This window comes from Bufo gargarizans, chromosome 7, assembly GCF_014858855.1.
Source record: "Bufo gargarizans isolate SCDJY-AF-19 chromosome 7, ASM1485885v1, whole genome shotgun sequence".
Taxonomy (NCBI): domain Eukaryota; kingdom Metazoa; phylum Chordata; class Amphibia; order Anura; family Bufonidae; genus Bufo; species Bufo gargarizans.
The window spans coordinates 70915906-70929989 of NC_058086.1; the positions used below are offsets into that span (position 1 = coordinate 70915906).

Below are 14084 nucleotides of genomic sequence, written 5' to 3' on the forward strand. Positions count from 1 at the left end.
ACGGCTCACACAGTAAAGAGATATGTTGCTGTAGCTAAGACCTCCAACTTGTCTAGTATTTCATTTTTTACTCTAGAGGATGTTTTGATGACTGGAGGGTTTCTGAACATTCACAGAGAGCCTATAGGCAAGAAGGTAGAAATGCAAGCTGTGGCAAGATAAGAAATTTGCCACTTTCTCCTAATACAGTATACGAAAAATGCATATACACTGTATATATTTATCTGTACTACTAGTTCATACAGGTATATTTTATTATCTCACACTGGTACATGAAAGCAGTGCACTACTCTTTTTGTATATTGCACATCTATTACTATGGTTACTACATGAATTACTGATATTTTGAAGTTGATTAGTACTTGGAAAGCCAAACCCTACTGTGTTTCTACTGTGATCTGTACCAGAACAATCTCAGCTCAAAATATGGGGTTATTTGTTATTAGATGTTAAGGACTGTACACTGGAAATATATTATCTGCTAATCATAGCTCTGCAACTTCAATAGTGATAAAAGTTATTTGTTATCAAGTCATTACATGGACTTAACCTACAGTATATACTGTACTTATACAGTCAAATGTCACAAACAGAAGCTACTGCTCTATTGCAAAAACATTTTATTAATTTTTTCATTATGCACTTTGAAAAATTATGGAAAACAATATATTCAAATATGTCCCCAAAACCTACAATTGTCTGACCATTTTAAATCCATGCTGTTCGTGGGTTACTGATAACAGCATCGCCTGATAAATTTGAATAAACGGATCCATTGTGCGTCTCATTTTTCCTTCCTTCTGACAAAACAGGAGAAGGGTCAAATAAATGATGATATCAACAAGGCCAAAAAGGCAAAAATGTGGTCCAGTCATGGAGTGGGGAGGGTGGGAGAACAGCTTGAGAAGTCCACAAAGTGTCACAATGACAGAGTGTTGAGGTAGCTGCAGCATGAGGAGACAACAGAGTGGCCCAGTGACTAAGTGGGGAGGTGGCAGCAGCAGCATGAGGAAACTACAGAGTGGCCCATTTACATAGTGTTGAGGTGGCAGCAGCCAGAGGAACCCACAGAGTGGCCCAGTGACATAGTGTTTGGTTAGCAGCAGCATAAGGAGGCCACAGACTGGCAAGGTGACAGTGTGGAGGTGGCAATAGCAGCAGCATGAGGAGGCCACAGAGTAGCACAATGACCGAGTGTGGAGGTGGCAGCAGCAGCAGTAGGAGAGTTGTGAGTTGGCAGCAGCATGAGGAGACCACAAAGTGGCAAGGTGACATACTGTGGAGGTGGGAGCAGCATGACGGGCCAAAGAGTGGCCCAGTGACATAGTGTTGATGTGGAAGGCGCATGAGGAAGCCACAGAGTGGCCCAGTGACATAGTGTTGAGTTAGCAGCAGCATGAGGAGACCACAAAGTGGCACAATGACAGAGTGTGGAGGTGGCAGCACCAGCATGAGGAGGCCACAGAGTGGCACAATGACAGAGTGTGGAGGTGGCGGCAGTAGCATGAGGAGACCACAGAGTGGCCCAGAGACAGAGTTGTGAGTTGGCAGCAGCATAAGGAGACCACAGAGTGGCCCAGAAACAGAGTTGTGATTTGGCAGCAGCATGAGGAGACCACAGAGTGGCACACTGACATAGTGTAGAGATGGCAACAGCAGCATGAGGAGACCTGAGTGGTGAGGTGGCAGCAGCATGAGGAGACCACAGAGTGACCCGGTGACAGAGTGGGGAGGTGGATGGCAATAACAGTACCCACTGACGATGGGTGTAAGAAGGAGAACTTGGCATCAGATGTGTGGCATCAAACTGTATCAGAATAGTACCTGCAGCAGGTAGCCAGAAAAATAAATGGTCTCTTTTGTCAAGGTTTAGATGAGGCAGCATGGATGATCTAATCTGATGCATCAGGCAATAGTGGGGGAAATCCTGGCTGATCCACGCCTGAATCATCTTGACAAAGGTCAGAACACCCGCTCTGATGCCACACTACCGGCTGGGCAGGACAGCTTTCCCAGGAAATCGGGTGTGTGCCACTTGGTGATGCAGCGGTTGCTGTAGCAGGCTGGACCACCACATTGGAGTCACGGTTATCCCAGGCCACTTTATGGTGACTGCATATGTTGATGCAGGGTCGTGGAGGCTTAACAAAAAACTGCCACACCGCCGAGTACGTGATTTTACCCCCAACACTCCACACTGACTGACTGCTACCATCACTGCCTCTGTGAAGCCCTGCACCATTGCTTTCTGTGCAGGCAGGCTCCTGCGAAGTGGGTGGTCTATCTTGGGCATGTTTGGCTCCTGACCTCCCACTGCTACCACCCTGCTGACTCCCGGCCACACTACCGACTTGCTGGCTCTACCGTTGCCTCACATGCAGGCTGCCACCCTCTTCTTCCGATGATTATGAAGCTCCTTCATCACCCGGCTCCCAATTGCTATTGGCTACATCAGGAGCCTGACTGCTTGCAACACCAGCTCCCACATCACTCTCCTCATCACTACTTGCCCGTCTACTGAAGGAAGTGGCAGATGTCTCCTCCAGATCTTGGCTTGGAAGTCGCTGCTGACTGTCCTCCAGTAGCTCATCCTCGCTGTATAGTGGAGCTGAACCCACAGCATATAATACCTCTCTGGCTTAGGGAACAGAAAAGGATAGAGACAGGTTGGGGACAGGTGAGGGCACAGGGCCTGTTCCCGGGACATGCCAACTAAGGGTCCCAACTTACGAACCCACCGAGTCTTGGCTGGGGGTGTCTGATGCCACTGGGAAAGAGTTGAATGACTGAGTCAACCATTCAAGAACTGCTCGGTTGCTGGTCAAGACACGACCGCTAGATGACACCTGCAGCTAAGGCCTCTCAAAGTGACCCTGCTGCCACACCTCCTTACTGTTACTTCTCTGTCTTACATACTGTTAGATCAAATAAATATATAAAAAGAAAATTAGTACACCCCAAAAAAGGCTATTTTCTCACTTCATCACACGACAGCTAATAAGCCCCCTTTTTTTGCACTAATACACCCCAAAAAAGGCTTTAGAACATATAACTGCAACGCTGAATGGCAAATAAGCCCTTATTTTTTTCCATTTATACACGCCAAAAAAAGGCTTTAGAACATATAACTGCAATGCTGAACGGCAAATAAGTAGAGTTGAGCGGACACCTGGATGTTCGGGTTCGACAGGTTCGGCCGAACTTCACAAAAAAGTTCGAGTTCGGGACCTTGCTGCCACACCTCCTTACTGTTACTTCTCTGTCTTACATACTGTTAGATCAAATAAATATATAAAAAGAAAATTAGTACACCCCAAAAAAGGCTATTTTCTCACTTCATCACACGACAGCTAATAAGCCCCCTTTTTTTGCACTAATACACCCCAAAAAAGGCTTTAGAACATATAACTGCAACGCTGAATGGCAAATAAGCCCTTATTTTTTTCCATTTATACACGCCAAAAAAAGGCTTTAGAACATATAACTGCAATGCTGAACGGCAAATAAGTAGAGTTGAGCGGACACCTGGATGTTCGGGTTCGACAGGTTCGGCCGAACTTCACAAAAAAGTTCGAGTTCGGGACCTGAACTTGACTCAAACTTGACCCCGAACCCCATTGAAGTCAATGGGGACCCGAACTTTTGAGCACTAAAATAGCTCTAAAAAAGTAATGGAAAGGGCTAGAGGGCTGAAAATGGCAGACAAATGTAGTTAAGAGCATGGCAAGTGCTCTGCAAACAAATATGGATAGAGAAAGGACTTAAAATAGCATAAAATACATAAAAATAAAAAATAATAATCTTGATCTCGGAGGAAGAGGTCCATATGGAGTAGGAGGTTGAGGAAGCGGTGGATGTGGCGGTGTAGGTGGAAGCAGCGGTGGAGGAGGAGAAGGTAGCCAACGCTGGTTTTTGGTTTAAATTTATATTTTTTTGTTTAAATTGGGGTACACCCCAAAACATTGGGAGATATAACCTGTGATAACCCCCTCCAGCCATGCTAAACAAACGTTCAGACAATACACTGGCTGCAGGGCAGGCCAGCACCTCCAAGGCGTAAAGGGCAAGCTCAAGCCATGTGCCCAATTTAGAGACCTAGAAGTTGAAGGGGGCAGGTCCACGATCCAATTGGATATCTTCTCTATCAACTTTCGATGTTCTTTTCTGCGCCTAGCATGGTAGCGGGGAATCAGGGTTCCAAGCCGGAGAGGTAGCGTGAGAAAAGGATACCACATCCAAGGGAGGTCAATGGCTAAAATGTGATTGAGTGCAAATGTGGGGCAAGTTATTAAAGCGGAAGGATTCGAATTATTGGAGGGGGTGCGCGTCAATTAAAGACACATTTTTGAAATTTAAGTTGCTGTCAGCAATGCAGAGCAGGGGTTTTTCATCAGCTAAAATGGGTTAATGTCACCCACCAATGAAACAGACAATTTTACTATAATTAGGTCCCTGTCACCTATGCAGAGCAGGGGTTTGTATATGGCAAAATTGGCAAAATGTCACCTGACAATGTAACAGACGATTTTTTGAAATTTTGGTCCCCGTCACCTATGCAGAGCAGGGCATGGCAAAAATGGTAAAATATCATCCAAGAATCTAACAGACGCTTTTGCACCCTGCTCCCTCTTTTGCTGAGCTGGTGCCTCTGTGCGACCACTGCCTCTTCCTCTAAAAGGTACCCGTCACTCGCATGACCTTGATTCCATGTGGGGTCTAGGACCTCATCATCCTCCACATCATCTTCCACCCACTCTTTACCCTGCCCTCCTTGTTGGTCTGCAGACTGCAGAAATCCGCAGCAGTTGGCACCTGTGTTTTGTCATCATCAGAAACGTGCTGGGGTGGTCTTCCCATGTCCTCATCCTGAAACATAAGTGGTTGGGCATCTCTTCCACCTCTGGGGCAGGGCTATGTGGATTGCCCACGGAAACTCTGTCAGCAGAGTCATCAAAAAGCATAACAGACCGCTGCATGACTTGGGGCTCAGACTGCTTGCCTGATTTGCAAGGGAGTGAGTTGAAAGACAGATGGCCATGGGCTGTAGGTGCCAACTGATATTTCAGCAGGGGACTGGGTGGGAGACAATGCAAAGGAACTGTAGGCACTTTCAACCCCCCAATCTACTATAGTCTGTACTTGTTCTGGCCTCACCATTCCTACTGTACAAAATACAGTAGGCAGCAAATGTACTTTCTAGCACAAAAGATGAGCATTTGTCACCCAACAATGTAACAGACGAATTAGTGAAATGTATTTCCTTGTCCACTATGTAGAGCAGGGGTATATCACAGTCAAAAATTTGGGAATGTCACCCGACAAAGTAACAGACTAATTAGTAAAATGTATTTTCCTGTCCAATAGATAGAGCAGGGGTATATCACAGCCAAAAATTGGTGAATTTCACCCAACAATGTAACAGACAAATTAGTGAAATTTATTTCCCTGTCTACTAGGTAGAGCAGGGGTATATCACAGCCAAAAATTGGTGAATTTCACCTGACAATGTAACAGGCAAATTAGTGAAAGGTATTTCCCTGTCCACAATGTAGAGCAGGGGTATATCACAGCCAAAAAATTTGGGAATGTCACCCAACAATGTAACAGACGAATTAGTAAAAGGTATTTCCCTGTCCACAATGTAGAGCAGGGGAATATCACAGCCAAAAATTTGGGATATGTTACCCAGCAATGTATCAGATAAATTAGTGAAATGACTTAAAATAGAAAAAGAAATACGTAAAAATTAAAAAATAATAATCTTGAACTATGAGGTGGAGGTCCATATGGAGTAGGTGGTTGAGGAGGCGGTGGACATAGCAGTGTAGGTAAAAGCGGCAGTGGAGGAGGACGAGGTAGCCAACATTGGTTTTTGGTTTACATTTATTTATTTTTTTGTTTAAATTAGGGTACACCCCAAAAGAGTGGGAAATATCAACAATATACAAAAATGAGCAATTGCTCTGGAGTATAACAATGGCTGGGTAAGGCCGGTATACATGTCTATTCTGCACAAGGTACGGACAAGTCCTGTGGGATCCATGCCTGGTTCATTTTAATGAATGTGAGTTTGTCCACATTGGCTGTTGATAGGCGGCTGCGCTTTTCTATGATAACGCACCCTGCTGTGCTAAACACACGTTCAGACAATACACTAGATGCAGGGCAGGCCAGCACCTAAAAGGCGTAAAGGGCAAGCTAAGGCCATGTGCCCAATTTGGAGACCCAGAAGTTAAAGGGGGCAGACCCATCATTCAGTATGTGTAGGCACATGCACACATACTGCTCAACCATGTTGCTGAAATTCTGCCACCTGCTAACTCATTGGTTGTGAAGTGGTGCTGTTCCGCAGAGCAACTCACCTTTGCGTGCTGCAGCTGAAACTCCACTATCACTTGCTGCTGCTCGCACAGTCTGGCCAGCATGTGCAAGGTGAAATTCCACCTTGTGGGCACATCGCATATGAGGCGGTGAGCGGGAAGGCCGAAGTTACACTGCAGCGCTGACAGGCGAGCAGCAGCAGGGTGAGAACGCAGAAAGCGCACACAGACGTCCTGCACTTTGTGCAGTAGCTCTGACATATCGGGGTAATTTTTAAGGAACCTCTGCACCACCAAATTCAGCACAAGCGCCAGGCAAGGGATGTGCATCAAACTGGCTAGGCCCAGAGCTGCTACGAGATTTCACCCATTATCGCACACCACCAGGCCGGACTTGAGGCTCACTGGCACCAACTACTCATCGGTCTGTTGTCCATGCCCGTCCACAGCTCCTGCGCGGTGTTTGGTTTGTCCCCCAAACAGATAAGTTATAAAACTGACTGATTTCATTTGCCCCTGGCTGTGCTGAAGTTGGTGGTGAAGGTGTTACGCTGACCGGATGAGGAGGCGGTAGAGGATGAGGAAGCGGAGTAGGAGGAGGAAGCAACAGGAGGCAAAGAGAAGCGCCCTGCATTCCTCGGTGGTGGAAGGCCAAACTGCTATCTGCCTCAGGCCCAGCCTCCACTGCATTTACCCAGTGTGCTGTTAGGTAGATATAACGTCCCTGACCATGCTTACTGGTCCACGTATACGTAGTTAGGTGGACCTTGCCACAGATGGCATTGCGCAGTGCACACCTGATTTTGTCCACCACTTGGTTGTGCAGGAAAGGGATGGCTCGCCTGGAAAAGTAGTGGTGGCTGGGCAGGACGTACTGTGGGACAGCCACCGCCATAAGGCTTTTAAAAATTCTCCGTCTCCACCAGATGGAATAACAGCATTTCAAATGCCAGTAATTTTGAAATGCTGGCATTCAGGGCCAGGGATCGCAGGTGGGTAGGGTGGTACTTCCTCTTTCGCTCCAGTGTTTGTGAGATAGACAGCTGAATGCTTACATGGGCCAATGTAGAGATGCTTGGTGACCAAGGTGGTGGCGTTGCTGGCAGATCCTCTGTTTGTGGGGTGGCAGGTGCCACTGTCACTCCAGAGGGGGATGAAGAGGCCGAGACTACAGCAGAAGAGGAAGCAGGTGGAACCAGAGACCTTTCTTTGTTTTTGAGGTGTCTACTCCACTGCAGCTCGAGCTTTGCACTTAGATGCCTGGTCATGCAGGTTGTGCTCAGGTTGAGAACGTTTATGCCTGGCTTCAAGCTCTGATTGCACAGCGTGCAAATCACTTGTGTCCTGTCGTCAGCACATTGTCTTAAGAACTGCATAGCCAGGGAACTAATTGGAGCTGGCTTTGGTGTGCTCGGTCACTTGCTGCGGTGGGCAGTAGCAGGCGTACTGTCTAGGGGATGGCCGCTCCGCTTTTCCACCCTGCTCCTTCTTCTGCTGTGCTGGTGGCTCTGTGCGACCACCGCCTCTTCCTCCGAACTACACAGGTCACTCGCATGACCTTGATTCCATCTTACACCCAGTCTTCACCCCTGCCCTCCTTGTCGGTCTGCACACTGCAGAAAGCCACAGTAGTTGGCACCTGTGTTTCGTCATCATCAAAGACGTGCTGCGGTGGTCCTCCCATGTACTCATCCTGAAACATAAGTGGTTGGGCATTGGTGCACTGGTGTGACATGAACTCAGTTTTGCCATGAATAAACACCTGCTCTGCATAGGTGACAGGGACCTAAATTTTTAAAATTCGTCTGTTACATTGATGGTTGACATTAACCCATTTTTGCCGGTGAAAAACCTCTGCTCTGCATTGCTGACAGGGAACTAGAGCGCACGCTGGTCGATGCGCTGCTGATGGCATTCCCACCTGACAGCGGGGGTTCAGTGGAAGCACAAGGCGAAGGCTGAGGAGGAGGAAGAGGTCACCAATGCAGCTGGGCCACTGCCAGCCCCTCAGAAGGCAGAGTTAGCATGTCCGAAATGTGGAAAAGTTTTGTCAGCACGCCACAACAACCAGCACCACCAGCTGATATGGAACATCTTAGCAGGAGGCAGCATTTCAGCAACGGTGGAGCAGTATGTGTGCACACGCCTACACGTACTGACTGATGGGTCTGCCCCCTTCAACTTCTGGGTCGCCAAATTGGGCACATGGCCTGAGCTTGCCCTTTACGCCTTGGAGGTGCTAGCCTGCCCTGCTGCCAGTGTATTGTCTGAACGTTTGTTTAGCACGGCAGGAGGGGGTTATCACAGACATGCACAGCCGCCTGTCCACAGCCAATGTGGACAAGCTCACGTTCATTAAAATGAACCAGGCAGTGATCCCACAGGACTTGTCTGTACCTTGTGCAGAATAGACATGTATACTGGCCTCACCCAGCCATTGTTGTACTCCAGCGCACTTTTTCTTTGTTTTATTTTTTTATATTTCCCAATGTTTTGGTGTCTACCCAAATTTAAACAATTTTTTTTATTTAAATAAAATAAAAAAACAAAAACCAGTGTTCGCTACCTCCTTCTCCTTCATTGCTGCTTCCACCTACACCGCCACATCCACCACCTCCTCAACCTCCTACTCCAGGGATCAGCAACCTTCGGCACTCCAGCTGTTGTGAAACTACGATTCCCAGCATGCTCCATTCATTTATATGGGAGTTCTAAGAAGAAATGAGCAAGTAGGCATGTTGGGAGTTGTAGTTTCACAACAGCTGGAGTGCCGGAGGTTGCCTACCCCTGTCCTACTCCATATGGACCTCATCCTCCTAGATCAAGATTATTATTTTTAATTTTTATGTATTTTATGTTATTTTAAGTAATTTCCCTAGTGCTCCAAAGTTTGGGTCCTCATTGACTTCAATGGGGTTCGGGGTCAAGTTTGGCCAAACCCGAACTTCCAGGTGTCCGCTCAACTCTACTAATAAGCCTTTTTTTTGCCACTGATACACCCCAAAAAAGGCTTTAGAACATATGACTGCACAGCTGATTGGCAAATAATACTTTTTGTTTTCCACTAATACACGCCAAAAATGGCTGTCATTTTTTTCACTTCACCACACAACTGCTAATAAGACCATTTTTTTTAAACTAAGGCTACTTTCACACTTGCGTTCAGAGCGGATCCGTCTGGTGTCTGCACAGACGGATCCGCTCCTATAATGCAGACGATGGGATCCGTTCAGAACGGATCCGTCTGCATTATAGTTTAGAAAAATTCTAAGTGTGAAAGTTGCTCAGACGGATCCGTCCAGACTTTACATTGAAAGTCAATGGGGGACGGATCCTTTTGAAATTGAGCCATATTGTGTCAACTTCAAACGGATCCGTCCCCATTCACTTACATTGTAAGTCTGGACGGATCCGTTTGCCTCCGCACGGCCAGGCAGACACCCGAACGCTGCAAGCAGCGTTCGGGTGTCCGCCTGCTGAGCGGAGCAGAGGACAAACGGTGCCAGACTGATGCAGTCTGAGCGGATCCGCATCCACTCAGAATGCATTAGGGCAGTACGGATGCGTTCGGGGCCGCTTGTGAGAGCCTTCAAACGGAACTCAGAAGCGGAGCCCCGAACGCTAGTGTGAAAGTAGCCTTATACATCCCCAAAAAAACTGCACCCCTGAACGGCTATTAAGCCTTTTTTTTTTTAACTAATACACCCCAAAAAAGGCTTTAGAACATATAACTGCACCACTGAACGGCAAATAATACTTTTTGTTTTCCACTAATACACGCCAAAAAAGGCAGCAATTTTTCTCACTTCACCAAACAATGGCTACTAACTTATAAGCCCTTTTTTTCCACTAATACACCCCAAAAAAGGCTGTCATTTTCTCACTTCACCACACAACGGCTGATAAGGCCCAAGAAAGGCTTTAGAATATATAACTACACCGCTGAATGGCAAATAATACTTTTTGTTTTCTACTAATACACGCAAAAAAAGGCTGTCATTTTCTCTCTTCGCCACACAACTGCTAAAAAGACTTATTTTTCCCCACTAATACACCTCAAAAAAGATTTTAAAACATATAACTGCACCATTGAACAGCTAATAAGCCCTTTTTTCCACTGATACACTGCTAAAAAAAATACTTTAGAACATATAACTGCAAAGCACAAGGGCTAATAAGATGTAGAAATATTTCCTAGTAATACACTCTGTTAATGGTTGTACCACACAGCACTTGTACCCCAATAACAAGAAAGGTTTGCTGGAATTACAGAGGTATCATCTATTGCAAACCTGAAGGCAGTAGTAAAATGGCAATTTGGATCCGCAGTCAGTGCAGCAAGGTGTAATAGGATTGTTCCTATTACCCAGGCTGTAAACACCCCTATTGGACCATTTTCTGCCTCAATACTGTGGAAATAATTCCTCCCTATCCTTTCCCTACACTTGTCTGTCTGTCGGTCATGTGACGCTGGCCACGTCACATGACCATCAGACCCCACTATAAATACAGGCAGCCTGCTGGCCACAGGTTGCCTGTTAATTCTAGGTTCCTGGCTATTTGTTGGACTACTGAATACTCACCTGATCCTGTTCCCTGACGATCCTTTGCCTGCTCCTCCTGTACTGCGCATCTCTCCTGGTATTGTGACCTCGGCTCCCACCTGACTACTCTTTGCGGACTCCTCTGGTACTTCTCGACTCTCCTGGTATTTCACCCCGGCTTCTCATGACCATTCTTTGCTTAACCCTTTGTACTACGTAGCTCTCTTGGTTCTGACCCGGTCCGTTCACATATCCTAAGTAAGGGACTGTCATACAGTTGTCCCCTGTCATCAGGACTCATGAGGCAAGTAGGCAGGGTCAGGGGTGAGGGTGGAGCACAGTGGTCACTATCCTTCCCCCTGTGTGTGTGTGGACGTGACCGTTACAATAAAAGTTTTCAAGTCTTTCCTAGCACTTTCCCTAGCGCCTGCTAACATCTCTCCCTGCACTACGTACACTGGAAAATGGCTGAATCCAAGATGGCTAAAGCTATTTATAGGGCTGTGACATCACAGGGCTTGCTAGCTGCTGATTGACTGCATGCATGGCATTGTGGGTGATCCCTCATTCCTTCATTCTTTTCTTCATGTCCTAACATGTGCAGCAGCGTGAGGAAATTCGGATTTGGTGCGAATCAAATTTTTCCTGAAATTCAGATCGAATTCCACTTTGTCAGCTTCGATTTGCTCATCTCTAATTAAGACGTCTAAAACCCTGGTCTTAACAAATGATACTTATAGTTTTTTTTACGTGTTACTACTTTTGTACAAATAAAACCATTAAAAAAATGCATGGCTGCATCCCAAGTGCCACACAGCCAGAGTGAGGGCTTGATTCTTGCAGGATGACTTGTAGTTTTCATTGGTATCATTTCTCATATTGGTTCATACAACATTTTGATTGTTTTTTATTTTGTCTTTTCGGTGGCAGCTAAGCAAAAACCAGAAATGTTTACTTTTTTTTTTCTCTAGCATTCACAGTGTGGGATGAATTACATAATAGTTGAATAGTTTAGGTTGTTAAGAATGCAGCAATAAAAAAATATTGTAGGGGATTTTATTTTTCCATTTGAAAAACTTTTTGCCATGGAAAAGGGTTTGTGGGTTTTTAAATTAAAGATTCTTTTAAATAAAACTTCATTTTTTTATTTTATCACCTATTAGTCCCACAAGGGGATTTGTGTAGTACAGTTGACTATGCTGTTATTAGAAACTCTGGCACAACCTATTAAGGAGAGGACAGACTTGAGGCCCTTCATTGGACCCCTGGGTGCCCGATAAATACTTCAGGCCCTGGGATTGCTATTTCTCTGGTGGCAATAGGTGACAAAGGCAGCACTCTCCCACTGAAACCACTTAGATGCCGTGATCACTATTGACTATGGCAGACCTCCTACTCTTCAATGCATAGGAGACTGGCACAGTGCTTAGAATTTGAAGTCATGAAAAGGCAATGGCCTGGAATAAGGCCCTGCAATATTTGTTGTAAAAAAGCATTTCAGCGGTCATTAACAGGTTTATTAGCAGGATCAGCTTTACCAGGCATTATACTGACTTAACCTGGTTGACCCAGCCGACAAATTCTCTCTAAGTCTTAAATGTAAAGGTCCCTTTACAATGGTCAGGACAGTTATCAGGAAGGAGCATTTCTGTAAATGCTCATTCCTGATTAATGCCTTATATAAAGGTGTCACTGATCACCCAATGACTAAAAGTATCATTGGTGCTGTCACCGAAATCCTTGTTTCTGAGAAGCAGATCACAAATTACTGAGCATCCATAGAAAACTCTCCGATAAATGTCATTGAACATCTAATGTCTATTGTGTCTTTGGTCCATATGGCTGCAGTACAGCATGTTTTAATTGCTGTAAAGAGCTGCTTTATTCAGAAAATAAAAACAAAATAAAAAGAACATGTATCATTAGCTGGCTATAATTGGTAAAAAGATGTATTTAATTACAATAATATGTATTTATTTTTAATCTACTGAATTTTACTTTTCTTCTAGGTGCATTTCTTATCCCATATTTCTTAACCCTCATTTTTGCGGGGATGCCACTTTTTCTCTTGGAGTGTGCTTTGGGGCAATACATGTCAATTGGAGGTCTTGGAGTTTGGAGGCTTGCACCAATGTTTAAAGGTATGTGTTAAATTATAAGTATTTCATAATCCATATGACTTGTCTATCCTTACCTTTCCTTTTGGCTTGAGGTATCACAAAGTGAATGGCACAAGCTAACCAAAGGATTATGGCAAAAAGTGTTTTATATTAAAAGTTGGTCAGCTTGTGTGACTTCTCTTGATACTTCATGCAAAGACGAGAGGTAGGGAAGGAAACATTTCTATCATTATAGATACTATATTATCATAATAGTTATTGTCAAACCATCATCAAAATGATTTGTGGTTATTTGTCTAGGGACTTCTTGGAACACTGAACATAATAGTAACACACATACTCATATATATATATATATATATATATATATATATATATGTATATATATATTGTGGGGGATTAGCTCTTCTCCGGGGGTAATTCACACAAGTATCTTCGCCATACACCAAGTTTAAGGTCCAAACATCACTTTTATTTGGCACCTTAGCAAAACAAACATAATACAAAACAAACACCTGCCCGGCTGGCCTCTAACTAAACATATGGTAGAATCCCTGACTCACCTATAGAGTGCTGTTCAGACACAGTGTCAGGTCCGGCTTTCTGAGCCAAGCATATACCAGCCCCCCAGGCTGTAACACGGTCAGTCCAGGCTATGACCCAGCCTCGTGGTTTCTCAGCCTAGCCCGACTGGAACCCCACACCCAGAGTCTCACCTGGCCTCTGTTTGCAACCACGCCCCCGACTGACATTCTGGGATGGGCTTTTACTCCCCAGTAATGATCCCAGTTAATTACACCTGGGGATCCCTCATGCTAGGGAAAACCTGCCCTGGAATGGGAGGGGTGGATTGACAGCTCCCTCTACCAACCTCCCAATCCAAGTAAAATCCAGCCCTTAAATACTAAACAAAATAGCTCCAGCAACTATGCCTTGCTGAAGCTAGCAACACTCTGGAACTTTACTTATCTCACCCAGTTGAGGAACCTGGGTGAGATATACCCCTCTTCTGGGATTCTTATTCACTTTAGCGTTCACATCACCATAACATATATATATAAACATAACGCACCAAGCAGGAGTTGTCATGGTATGAAATT

The 14084-nt window shown here is 45.2% G+C and overlaps 1 protein-coding gene across 1 annotated transcript in view; it reads left to right on the plus strand.

Annotated features, from left to right (window-relative positions):
* Positions 1-14084, plus strand: part of SLC6A1 (solute carrier family 6 member 1) — a 117851-nt gene that overhangs the window by 30220 nt on the left and 73547 nt on the right. Inside the window, exon 2 of the mRNA XM_044300887.1 lies at positions 12874-13005. Within this exon, the coding sequence (XP_044156822.1) occupies positions 12874-13005 (132 nt within the window). The remainder of the gene's footprint in view (positions 1-12873; positions 13006-14084) is intronic.